Source organism: Harpia harpyja, chromosome 3 (assembly GCF_026419915.1).
Source record: "Harpia harpyja isolate bHarHar1 chromosome 3, bHarHar1 primary haplotype, whole genome shotgun sequence".
Taxonomy (NCBI): Eukaryota; Metazoa; Chordata; class Aves; order Accipitriformes; family Accipitridae; genus Harpia; species Harpia harpyja.
In genome coordinates, this window is record NC_068942.1 from 80,329,919 (window position 1) to 80,342,941 (window position 13,023).

The window sequence follows — 13,023 nt, forward strand, 5'->3', positions numbered from 1 at the left end:
GGTGAGGGGAGGGGGACATCGGGCTTTTCCTTGAGTTACGCTCTCTGGGGAGGTTTCTGCTCTAGGGTTACGTGAAGAGCTTTGTGCCTCCCATGTGCGGGCACTGATTCAGAAGCTGCTGGTGCTTTCATTGAACAATGCCTTTGCTTTTAAAGGATGGCTCCAGAAGTTGCAGCGGTGGAAAAGAACGGTGGATATAACCAGCTCTGCGATATCTGGGCGGTTGGCATAACAGCGATTGAACTTGCAGAGCTTCAGCCACCCATGTTTGATCTTCACCCGATGAGGTCTGCTGTCTGGGGAGCTTGCTTATCTCCAAGACCCTCTTCAGTCCCAGCAGGGACTGTTATGATATAGTTTAACCTTCTTTGTAGCTCAGACCTAGAAACTCATGCTAGGATTCCTTCATCAAACATCTGCTTTCTGCGTGAGCTGTGTGTGTTTTTAAGGCATCAGTCTGAAACTACAGACTTAAATTTAGAATTGAAATAATAACCAAAATTCTTAAATTAAAAAAAAAAAACAACTACAACCACCAACAACTTTGTAGTGTCATCAACAATCTGATTAAGAACAGGTGCAGATTTACTATCCAGTGATAGTAAATGGCTAGAGAAGCTGTAGCCTTATGTTTAACAGGATTATACATAGTGACAAAAAGATTTTATTTAAAGATAAGAAAATGAACAGCTTTACTGTGTCTGTCCTCTAACACAGTATAGACTATAATCCAGTTTCACCAATGTGATTGTTACTGTAAAGTATTAAAGTGTTTCGATATTGGAATGAAATTAATTATTTTTTTACCATGTAATAACATTATTTTTCCTTTACCTTTAGGGCTTTGTTTTTAATGTCAAAAAGTAATTTTCAACCGCCAAAGCTAAAGGAAAAAGCAAAATGGTAGGTTAAACTCTTTCCTTTGTTCAGTATTTTGTAGATAATGTGAAAAAACTATTTGTCATTACTGAAGAAGGGAGGCAGTGAAAAATAGTGTGTGCTAGATTTAAACTCAGGAACCTGAGAGGTGATTTCACTTGCAGGAATTTTCACTGAGAAACAACTAGTTGGTTTTTATAGGTGTCTGAAAGCAAATGGGAGGGTTGAAGTCCAGCAGCAGACATTTTCTGACATCACGGAAGACCATCAGTATGGGACAGGACAGCCCTACCTATGTAAATTGATCCCTGCCAGTGATCAGAGGGAAATGAAATCTCCCTTCTCCAGTCCTCTTTGTATGTTCTAGGAAGAAAAATTATTTTTATCCTTCCCCTTAATTCCTACTGTAGGGCATTTGCCACTGTCAATGGGACAGGTAATCTTTTAATCCTTTCATGATGTCTTTAACCTGTGATACCTTCCTAGCACCTGCAGGATTTTGTACCGCACTTACTAACATCTTATTTATGAAACTCAAAACAATTCTGGTATGCAGGATTTTTTGCTCATGATGCTGCTGTACAATGTTTTTACCTTGAGGTGTTTGGGTGGGCAGATGTGTGCTAGAGGAAGGGAGAAAATACTTCTAAGTGCATGTTTCCTGTATTGAAACTGCTCAGTGTAACCCTAGCCAATGCACTTTACTTCTCCAGTGCCGCCTTCTCAGATGCTGTGACTAGAAGAGGAAATGTGTTTTGTAATGTGATTGGAAAGCAAGCAGACTTGAGCTAATATTGTCCCCAGAGAGGCATACTAACACAAATGCAATTGCAAGAAAAATGCTTGAAAAATTGTAGGTCCGGTCATAACATCAAGTCATAATTCAGATCTAAAAAGAGGTGATATGACACAGTCACCTAAGTTGTTCTGAAAATAGCAACAAAGCATTTTGAAGAGTAAGTTGAGTCTCTGTCTAGAACTTTGTATTTTATTTTCCCACCTGTAGCCAAGAACAGTGAAATTGGTAGGTTTGCCTAGATTTTGAGGGTTTGCTGGGTACGTAATTCACAATTTTTATTTTATTTTATTTCTGATACCTAATTCCATAACAATGGAAACTGGGAAAAGTTGAAATAGTGTTTGGTTTATTTTCTGTGCCAAAATGTTTTCTATGCAAGTTCCATGACTCAAATGGGGGGTTTTTTGCTATTTTGTTAACTTGGAAATATAATTATTGAAACCTGAGGTGAGGTACCTGGACAACATTCTAATTTAGCACACCAGTTTGTAATGTGTTTAGTAACTGTGTTAAAATAAAAAATATCTTCTTGAAAAATTAAACATAAAACCTCACTTTTCTTTAAGGTCATCAACATTCCATAATTTTGTCAAAATAGCACTTACAAAAAATCCAAAGAAGAGACCGACAGCAGACAGACTCCTTTCTGTAAGTGACTTGGAACATTTGGTGACATCAGTAAAAGATCTCTTGCTTCAAAGTGAGCAATAGATCAATAGGAAACCAAGCTGGAACAATTTTCTTCCTCTGATCTTACAACATGGGTGGTGAAATCTGAAGGAGAGAGACATTGGTCAACTGTAGGAAGTAGCAAGATTTTGTTCAGTATCAAGATTTTTGGTAGGAACAATTACAGAAATTTGCTTCATATTCTGTCTTCAGCCTTGTCCTTTCTGCAAGTGGGTGTGTCAGCCTCTTAAATATAGCTGTGTAGATGTTGACCTTTCCTGTCACCCAAATAGAAAATGGATGTATTTAGCAGTTGTTTGTGTATCTACTTCTGCCTTCCTAAACTTGACTGAAGTTGTAAAAAATTAAGGTGTAATTGGTTGTTTGACTCTGTTTAATTTCCAATTTACAAGTGGCCAGAAGCATGGTGTTTCCATGCTTATGGAGGGGTTAGAAAGTCTAGCCATTAAGGAGTCATTAAAGAAATACTCAGGCCCCCAGAAAGAAGGCAAAATTCAGTAACATTCTATATTGGATGTTTATTAATGAAAGTTGCATATTATAACTTGTTCTTTTCTGTGGTTCTAGCATAGCTTTGTAGGGCAGCCTGGTCTGTCAAGATCTTTAGCAGTTGAGCTGTTGGATAAAGTTAATAATCCTGACAACCATACACACTACAGTGAAGTTGATGATGATGATTTTGAGGTGAGAACATCTTTTATTTTCTGTCTTTAGGTCAAACTACGGTTTAAATACCCTGCTTTGCTTTGGGAATGTAAGATGGCAGCTTGACAGGGACTCTGCCCCAGCATTTTTAGAGCTCCGTTTTTAGAGTTACCGTGCAGGAGAAGCCAGGAAATAGTGCCACAGCGTGACACTTGTCACGCTTACGCTGTGGGTGCATGGAAGGATCCTGTGCATAGCCTGTGCGAGGCTAGGACGAAGGCAGTGCGTGTTACAGTGTGTGACTGCAACAGCTATTCTTCCTCCTTGTTGGTTTGCTTGTGGATTGAGATCCAACAGAAAGCCACGCAACTTTTCTTAGCTTTTTCCATTTATAACCCTTGCAGCCTCACTCCGTTATCCGCCATACAATTCGTTCTACGAACAGGAACATTAGGGCAGAAAGAACAGCATCAGAGATAAACTGTAAGTGCCTGAAGTGCTTTGCCTGTTTTGTGGTGTTGGTTTGCTTCTACCGATGGAGGATGTCGGTGTCATTCTTTTGTTGGGTACTGTGGAAAGTCTCTTCCACTGTTGGCATGTTTGAGAAACAAAACCAGAAGAAACAGCACGTATACATGAATCTTCAATAATATTTTTCCAAAACCAAAATTAAAACTTGCATATTTTTCCGCTGTTTCGTTCCATCTCGTCGCTGCATTGTAATGTTTATGTGGAAACCTTGCATGACCAGCATAGCCTTTCAGCTCTGTGATTTCTGTCAGACCATGCAGCCTTACTTAAAACAGCAAAAACACTAATAACATGCAAACATTAAAAAAGGAGAGTGAATTGATAATTAGGAGGGCATCTTTTCACATGAGTACATTGGGTGTCATGGTGTGATGAGAAAATACAGAAAAAATGTAGCATTTTGTGTTTTGTCTGCACATTGTTTCAAATTCATAAGGGAAACCTTTTCTTGACCCTGATGGAGCACTTGTGATTGCAATAGCTGTCCTGACCGGGGTGTGTGTTAACATAATGCATTTTCTTTTAATATAATCTTTTTTTCTTTTTTTCTTTTTTCTTCTTTCTTTTTTTCTTCTTTTTTCTTTTTTCTTTCTTCTTTTTTTCTTTCTTCTTTTTTTCTTTCTTCTTTTTTCTTTCTTCTTTTTTCTTTCTTCTTTTTTCTTTCTTCTTTTTTCTTTCTTCTTTTTTCTTTCTTCTTTTTTCTTTCTTCTTTTTTCTTTCTTCTTTTTTCTTTCTTCTTTTTTCTTTCTTCTTTTTTCTTTCTTCTTTTTTCTTTCTTCTTTTTTCTTTCTTCTTTTTTCTTTCTTCTTTTTTCTTTCTTCTTTTTTCTTTCTTCTTTTTTCTTTCTTCTTTTTTCTTTCTTCTTTTTTCTTTCTTCTTTTTTCTTTCTTCTTTTTTCTTTCTTCTTTTTTCTTTCTTCTTTTTTCTTTCTTCTTTTTTCTTTCTTCTTTTTTCTTTCTTCTTTTTTCTTTCTTCTTTTTTCTTTCTTCTTTTTTCTTTCTTCTTTTTTCTTTCTTCTTTTTTCTTTCTTCTTTTTTCTTTCTTCTTTTTTCTTTCTTCTTTTTTCTTTCTTCTTTTTTCTTTCTTCTTTTTTCTTTCTTCTTTTTTCTTTCTTCTTTTTTCTTTCTTCTTTTTTCTTTCTTCTTTTTTCTTTCTTCTTTTTTCTTTCTTCTTTTTTCTTTCTTCTTTTTTCTTTCTTCTTTTTTCTTTCTTCTTTTTTCTTTCTTCTTTTTTCTTTCTTCTTTTTTCTTTCTTCTTTTTTCTTTCTTCTTTTTTCTTTCTTCTTTTTTCTTTCTTCTTTTTTCTTTCTTCTTTTTTCTTTCTTCTTTTTTCTTTCTTCTTTTTTCTTTCTTCTTTTTTTCTTTCTTCTTTTTTCTTTTTTTCTTTTTTTCTTTTTTTCTTTTTTTCTTTTTTTCTTTTTTTCTTTTTTTCTTTTTTTCTCCATATTAATACACTACTTAGTTGGATCTAAGTTGAAATTTTGAGGGTAGAAATTATCTTTCTCCAGGTTTGGACAAACATCTTTTGTAGTGTAAATGCTATCCACTCCTCTGCATCACGTACATCACGCTTTTAGGGAGGTTGCTGTTAAAAAGCCTCTTTCTTCTCTTTCACATGCATTAAAAGTGACACGTGGTTACATAGTTATGTTTTAGTGTACTTTCATATAATGACTTGGTATTTACTTTTGGTCTGTTTCTTTCTTGTGGGTTTCATATTTGCAAATTTAAGCATTTAGACAATAGTGCTGATATTAAAGTCATGGTCATATTTTATAGGCAAATTAAGTGTTGTGTACATAATATTTAGGTCTGTTACAACATGTGTTTCACTGTAGTAAGCATTGAAAGGGCACTAGTATAATGTTGTCTGTATTAAATTTGAAAATGTAATGTTTTGTAGTTGATAAGCTGCAGTTTGAGCCCCCTCTACGGAAAGAAACAGAAGCTCGGGATGAAATGGTAAGGACAAGTTTGTTTTTTCCTTCATTTATTAAAATCATAGTGCCTTCATTGTTTTGTGGTTCAACTCTAAGTAATATGTCTCTGAAGTATAAAGTCATGAGAAGACCACTCTTGGTCCCCAGACAATTGCCACATTTTTAAGAAAATGAATTGCCCTCCATGCTTTGTGCAGAGAGTCATGCTCAGATGAAAACGACATCTGCCAATTTGATAATGTGAAGAGGCCATTCTGCATTTGAGTCCCTGATCTTCCCATCATCAGGGTTTATTTGCTGCTTGTTTCTTGGAAGGCCGCCAGCTCGCATGCAGCCAGTTTTGCCCCCCTGTGAGCTGCTGCTGTTTGTTCCAGCCCTCAGCAGTTTACTGCAGATCAGCTAATTAATGTTCTTTGGGCTTAGTATGTGCCTGTGTACACAAGGGCTCCATTTTTTAATAAGTGTTGTGAATAGCAACAGCTGCCGATAATTTGGATTTGGAGACATTAGTGCTCAGCACTCCAGAAAAATCCCATTCCTGTTTTTTACAGCTGTATTCCAGTTCACCAGGTAGGTACAAGTTCATCTTTTTTTTGAATGTGACTGATTAGATCTGTACATGTTGTTACCGGTGGGGTCCCCTCAGTGCCATGTCTAGTGATGGGAATGCTCCCAGCCTCTGCTGATGGCATCTCATACGGGTTTGGAGGTGGCTGCAGTATGTTCTCTTGCTGGAAGAGTGTCTTGGAAGTGCCCCGAGTAGAAAATCTTTACTGAGTTTTCGCCATAAATTTTTGCTTTCATGTCACTTATTGCCACTTGATACTGGCGTTATACCGTTTCCAGGTGCTGCTTTTAAGTCTGAGTCTATGAGGAGGAAGATAGCTTTTCAACAGTTGCTTTATAATTAGGTTGTAAAATATTATTTCACTTTGGAATTTTATTTTACTGCTTATGGGTCATTCTGCAGGGCCTGGGGATCTCCCAGGCCTCTTCGTATGCTGTGGATAAGGTACTTCAGTTTGACAGCAGGGGAAAAAATGAAAATTTCTGCGTCTTCAGGTTGTGGCAGCTGGAAGTGACTTTGCTTCGCATTGGAATCCTTTTGTTGATGGTGGAAGCAGCAAGTAAGTACAGAGTTTAAAAACATCTTTTATTTCTGTGCCTCATATGAAAATACACTCTGAAAGAAAAATTGAGCTATGGTGGAAAATAAAACCATAAGTCCTAATCCACTTTAGTAATTGTAAAGTTAAAGGAGATTTTACCCAGTATGCAGTCCTCCTCCTGCAGTTGGTTGGGCATTCTCTTGGGGAATGGGTTTTAATCTCTTTGAACCACGAAGAGTAGTTTGTTTTAAATTTGTTGTAACTCCCTAGTTGTAGATGGGAAAGTGAAGTGTAAATGTATGGTCAGCAGACTGAAATAACACAGCCAAAGTCAATTTTCTGAAGCAAAGCTGGTAACCTTGCAAGGGCTGAGTTAAGGATCCTGCGCTGGCCTTGCACTTCTTTTGTGAGCCACGGCTGTGGTTGTGACATCCTGTGGCAAAGCATGTTTGCAGCCCTGAAGTCGGGTCCTTGCGAGAAAGAGAAGGAGAAACCAATTCTGAAGATTGAGTTTTACCGAGTTCAGTACGACGGCACGACTGCTTCTGCTGTGGGTGTCTGATCAGTGTAATTTGTAATACAGTCATGTAGTGTTCTGGGGTGAAATGTTTTAGGTAAAGATATGCTATAACTGATTTCTACTGGGATAAAGCATGCCTGAAGTAAGGGAGCACAACTCTGTCCAAGTTAGGACTGAATTTATTAGGTACGTGGCTTCCTTTTGCTGCAAAATATTGGATTCTGCCTTTAAAGGCAATCTTTGAATTTGCAGTAAAGAATATGGAGGTTCAATAATACTGACTGATGCACATATGTAGGGAAAGATGGTATTTCTGTTGAAGTAATTGCTCAGCTAAAAGGGCCCGTTTCCCATCTTTGTTTGGAACTGAGTAGAAAACAGTGAATTTCTTTGGCTTGTTTGCAGATAAAGTCTTGCATAAGCTGTCAGCTGACATTACAGCCCCCCAGAAAGCTGGCCATGTCACGGAGATCGCCAGTATTTGGATCTTTTTAAGTTCAACCTGTTTTTCTGTTCTCCCTCTCATTGTAGTAAAAGTTTGGGGTGGCTGTCTAGGCCCTGCCTCTCCCTGTCCAGTAATGACAGCGACTGCTTTCCTTCCTCTCTCGGTTTGTTTGTGTGACCCTGATGAGCTGCAGAATGAAAGCCTTTCTCGTGAGTGCTGGCTTTTCTGCAGACAGCTGGAATCTGCGGAGTCGAGGAGCAGGGAGGGAGGGAAGCTCCTCCTGCCAAAGTGACTTAGTGATTTGATTCTGTTTCCGTAGCGTTATTAAGTTTGTCTATACCAGGCAGTATTAAAAGCAGAATGAATGTAGCCATAGCAAATGTTGCTAGGGCTATAAATTGGTACATAGATACAGATTTAGCATTGAAAGGAGGACAGGCATAAAGTTTCTGGATGGTGAATCCATGCTGCTTACTTGGAAACCACTTCCAGTTTGAAAAGATAAACAGGAAACGCATAGCTCCTCTGTCCCAGCAATTCTGAGTAATACCAGGGATGTACAGATAGGAAGCGTGCTGGAGAGGGTCCTTGCTTTTCATGCCCTTTGGCTTTTATCAGAGTGTATGGTGATTGATCTCTTCGACTTGGGAATTACTTGACTGGAAAGGGGAATACCAGAATGTGTACCCGATGATTGAACTTACTGGTTTTTTCTCACCCTTATTGTGCCATTTTAAAATAGCTTTTTTATAAATTTTCTGTATTGTGGAGGTGATTTTTGTTGATGGTTGGACTTTCTCTGTTTTACATTTTTTAATAGTTCGTGTTGGCAACTGTCTGCTGCTTTCCCTTCAGAAGTAACTTGAAGGGAAATTTTACATTAATCCAGATTTGGCTGGGTTAGTTTTTGTGTAATATGCTTTTGTTTTCCTGTTCGTTACCCCTGTGGTCATTCCTCAGTGGGTGATGTGGTGTGTTGTGGAATGTGGAAGGATGTGTGAGTTGGTGGGGTACGGGGGTGTCTGCTCTGCATGCAGAGACTTGGACTGCACCGGGCTGCTGCAGCCTGAGAAGCCTGTCCCTGGTTGAACACTGAGCCAGCCAGCTTCTCTTCCACCTCACGACTCCTAAATGCAGAAGCCTAGACTTCACAATGTCACAACAGCATACTAAGGAATGCTTTTTATTGGGTTTAGATTTATGGTTTAGATTTTTTTAGATTTAATTCAATTAAATTTTTTTTTTTGAAGACGCAGCTTGAAAATTGCCATTTTGCAAAATTTTATCAGTTTTTGTTTGTTTCAGGATTATATTTTCAGTGCTGCTTTGATCCTGTAGTCACAATTTCTTTTTTGACCCTGGGGTAGCTTTGAAACAAAAATTCCCACTGTAATGGGAAACAGTCCATGTCTTCAGCATATAACACTAAGGGAGGAAACTTCCCTTTGTAAAGGCTTTTCTCCATTTGTCTCCCAGTAACTTCCTCTGTTCTCATCTTTGATTTGTTTTGGTTTTTTTTTTTCCTTCTTCTTTTATATTGTACTGTTATTAGCCATTTCAACAATGTTTAAAATACCAGGTAGGGAAATGAAAGATGAGTTGATGGTATCTGGTATGGAAGACAGCTTCAATGATTGTTGGGGGGTGAGGGGAAGGAAAGGACCATACTACATGAAAAAGGGCTTAATGCAGTGAATAAAAGAGAAATAGTTCGTTTTGAAGAGGGCTGGGAGATGCTCATTATGAAACTAAACGACATCACCGATTAGTTTAGTTGCACGTGTCGACCTTGGAGCAGAGGTCTTAATTTTATAAACATTTTACCTAGGGGACTGCTTACAAAATTTGGCGATGGGAGTGAAGATGTTGAAGAGTGAGTGGACCTCCTTCATGTACAGTTGTGTTTATTCCATGCGGCTCTCGCTAAAGCAGGCAGCGTTCTGGCAAAACCTCTTTCCTTAAAATGCTGCAGGCAGCTTTGCCACTCATATATAAGTGAGGGCTGGTTGCACTCAAAGGTCTAACGCACGCTTGACTGTTTATCTGATTGTCAGGAGAATGTCCGCAAAGCAATGCTTTCTACCTTTGCTCTCCTTCCTCAGGTTATCTTAGGGGGCATACGGAAGTGCCTAATACTTTAAAGCAGATTTTGTGTTGATTAATCCATCAATCATGAGCCAGACCCGGTAGTGACAGGACATGCAGATACTCCTGCAGAGCTCTGGTAGGGTATGCGCAGCTCCTCTGGTGCCCAAACGTTTGTCTGATCCAGAGCGAAAGCTGCAAGCTGCACTGAACTTAGTCCCTGAACGTATGTTTATTTGCTAATTTCCAATGCTCTTCACCACAGAATGCTCTATAACATCAGCATTTATGAAAGAAAGTGAGTTTATCAGAAAACTATACTTCTAACAAGATTAACGTGCTTTTTTCCCCACTCTTGGACTTCTAGTTTAACCCTGTTTGTGCAAAGCTGTGATCCGTCTTTTCTATGCATCTAGCTCATCCTATTTACAGTCTGTGTTCTCAAGTAATTCTGTTTATGTTGTTGGTTTAACTAAGACGACTACTGCACCTTTTCATTGTAGGTCAACACTAAAGCGAGCAGGGCCACCTCCGCTACCTCCTAAGGTAAGAGATGGTGGGTTTTAAGAGTTTTAGGTGACAAACACATGTGCAGCCTCTGCAGCGCTTCTTTCTGATGCTCTCAGTAGGTTACAAGTTCTGTTAAATACCATTTGCTAGCAGACTTTGTGCAGCTTCATATTTTATGCTGACTTGCAGTCTGTACAGTCTTGACCTCTGGGGACTCCTGGCCTTGTATGCTGCCCTAGACAAAGTGACTTGTAGGTATTTTCCCTCTAAAGAGAGCATGCTGTGTGGGATGTCCTCTTGTTCAGCATTCTGTCTGCTGCTGTGATTTTCCATCAGAGAAGGAATACCTCTTAGATTATTCTGCTGTCAAATGTCTTTTTTCAAAGGCTGATTTTTTTTTTAATTTTTTTTTTTGTGTGTAGAAGCAGTCTGACTTGAACTAAACTTGTCTAAAGTTTATGCTTCCAGGTGCCATTTCCCAGGTAACCTTCACCTCTTTGGTTTGTTGTAGCCGAGAATAAACAGTTATCCTGAGGAAAACCTCCCAGATGATGAGAAATGTCAGACGATAAAACATTTCCCAGACTCGCAGAGCAGAGCCCCACCAGCTCACAGGAGACAAAGTATCCCTGTTTGCGGACCTCAGACTGATTCTTCCCCCGTTGGTATGACCAGCAGCATCAGTAGCCCTGGATTGCTCACAGCTAGATACAGTGACTTAGGTAAATGCATTACATTTCCTAAAGGTGACTTGCTTCCTGTAAAAGGATATCAGTTCTAGAGTCAACTATTTTCAGTGGATAATTTTTTTAATACAAGCTGATCACGAGGTGCAGCTTTCCTTTTTACATGTGTGCTGGCTCTTATTAGAGCCATGACCCATGGTGGAAATGTTCTTCCCAAAACAAGGACGCTCAGCTAGTCAATACCATTACTGTGTTGGCTGCAGGAATAGCATAAAAACAACAAATGTGCAGGGAGGACCATCTGCGAGGACCTTGCAACAGCTTTATTCTCAGTTGTGTTTGGCCCAAGGACTGTTTAGATAATGGAAAGCCTTTATTACTGTGTAGCTTAGCACACAGAAAAGTGGCCAGCTGTCCTTGGAAGGATTCAGCTACCTGAGAACCCTGAGAATATGGAAGTTTCAGAGCTCGCTTCTCTGCTTCTGCTAGACAGAGGGGGGAGAAGAGAGAATAGGAAACAAAATATTTTCTATTTCACTGTGTCAAGTGAGCTACAAAATGTGTCTGGGCCTCTTTTCAGGAAATGGGGATGGCATGCTGAAACTCATTGAAGAAAATGCAGAAGGGTCTGGACAAATCCCTCAACTGCCACGTAAAAAAGAGAAAAGAGATTTTCCTGTAAGTATTGTGACTCTCAGTCTGATTTCGTTGTCATGTTAGCTAGCTAGTTTTATATCAGTGTGTGGGAGGTATTTTATGATCTTTCTTTTTTCCCACAGAAGCCAGCAATCAATGGTTTGCCACCAACACCAAAGGTGCTGGTAAGAAATCTCATTTACAGTAGGAGTTACTGCAAGCCTGCTGTCATGGCATCTCTCTAGTGTCAGAAGGTTTATGCTAGAATAAGCCACCAGCTCATCTGGGGTGATTTTCTGCATCTCATAGCCAGTTACTTTTCGTATACTGAATCCACAGTATTTGTTTCCTTTTCTTAAAAACTTCCTTTTGCCATTCGGTCTAGATATGAAGGGTTGGAGACTTCACTGGCTCTGTGAGTTGTGATGTCCAGTGGCAGTCCCTGCTTAGTAAAGAGAAAGGGGGAGAGGTGGTAGTGATGCGAGAGGGTGTTACTGCTTGTAAATTTCTGCTTGTTTTCCCTTCATATGCTATTTATATAAGCACTCAATATTGTTCTTACCCAGTAGGTACTTAAAATTGTTCATATCATTCTGATCCCTCTTTGTCTTTCTTAATGTATACTAAGTCTACTAAAAAGTTTGGGAGGCTGCATCGTAGCTTTTGGGGAAGATAAAAATGTTTTGCGTCAAGGCATATTAGAGTAAGTTTGTGTCTGAAAAAAGAGCAGCAGCGGTGCGTACAGGTGTGTATTAAGTGGCCAAGTGCCAGAAGATAAACACTTTATACTGTAAACTTGTTTCAGGTTTCAGTTTTGGTGTTTTTCAGATGGGAGCATGTTTTTCCAAAGTCTTTGATGGTTGTCCTTTGAAGATTAATTGTGCAACATCATGGATACATCCAGATACTAAAGGTAAAGTTATTTTAGGTTTGTATTTTAAACCTGCCTGTTGCTAAAGTGGTAATGAGCTTGTGAAATAATCAATTTCTCTTAAATTTTTAGATCAGTACATTATCTTTGGCACGGAAGAAGGTATCTATACTTTGAATTTGAATGAGCTTCACGAAGCAACAATGGAACAGGTGATTTTGTGGTGTATTGAACACACAGATTAGATTTGGGGATATTATGAAGCAAGAAAGTTTGGTATTAGAGGGGATAGATGGGATACCAGGCTTTGTGGCATAAACTGATTCACACCCAAGCCAGCAATGGAAGTCCAAAAATTAATAGTTCCCCTACCTACGAGAATTTTTTGTTGCTGCTTATGTAACACTGCTTTCAAAGGAGTTCTCTGCTAAAACATCTTTCTTCTCCTTGGAGACAACTGATTACCTGCCCTTTCTCTCCATTTTATCTCCACTAGATGGCATATTGCTTCTCCACTGGATGCTACCAAAGCCCTCAACCGTTTAATTTAGCTGGCATTGTTATCACCAGTAAATATGTGTTTGCTTCGTTTTTCTTGGGCTCTCTAACCCTTTCCAAAGCCACTTCATGCAATCATGGTATTGTTACATTTGCTTTTATAGAGTCAGGAGTAGAGAG

General features: G+C 38.9%; 1 protein-coding gene across 3 annotated transcripts in view; it reads left to right on the forward strand.

Moving 5' to 3' along the window:
- MAP4K5 (mitogen-activated protein kinase kinase kinase kinase 5) overlaps nucleotides 1–13,023 on the forward strand; it is a 73,561-nt gene that overhangs the window by 43,441 nt on the left and 17,097 nt on the right. For 2 of the 3 annotated variants that reach the window (XM_052783666.1, XM_052783667.1), the window contains 14 exons: nucleotides 156–287; nucleotides 841–903; nucleotides 2,245–2,326; nucleotides 2,936–3,052; nucleotides 3,418–3,496; nucleotides 5,447–5,505; nucleotides 6,546–6,610; nucleotides 9,386–9,430; nucleotides 10,146–10,188; nucleotides 10,664–10,874; nucleotides 11,419–11,516; nucleotides 11,618–11,659; nucleotides 12,303–12,387; nucleotides 12,478–12,557. In XM_052783666.1, the coding sequence (XP_052639626.1) occupies nucleotides 156–287; nucleotides 841–903; nucleotides 2,245–2,326; nucleotides 2,936–3,052; nucleotides 3,418–3,496; nucleotides 5,447–5,505; nucleotides 6,546–6,610; nucleotides 9,386–9,430; nucleotides 10,146–10,188; nucleotides 10,664–10,874; nucleotides 11,419–11,516; nucleotides 11,618–11,659; nucleotides 12,303–12,387; nucleotides 12,478–12,557 (1,201 nt within the window). The remainder of the gene's footprint in view (nucleotides 1–155; nucleotides 288–840; nucleotides 904–2,244; nucleotides 2,327–2,935; nucleotides 3,053–3,417; nucleotides 3,497–5,446; nucleotides 5,506–6,545; nucleotides 6,611–9,385; nucleotides 9,431–10,145; nucleotides 10,189–10,663; nucleotides 10,875–11,418; nucleotides 11,517–11,617; nucleotides 11,660–12,302; nucleotides 12,388–12,477; nucleotides 12,558–13,023) is intronic. The other variant, XM_052783668.1, reaches the window with a different exon arrangement.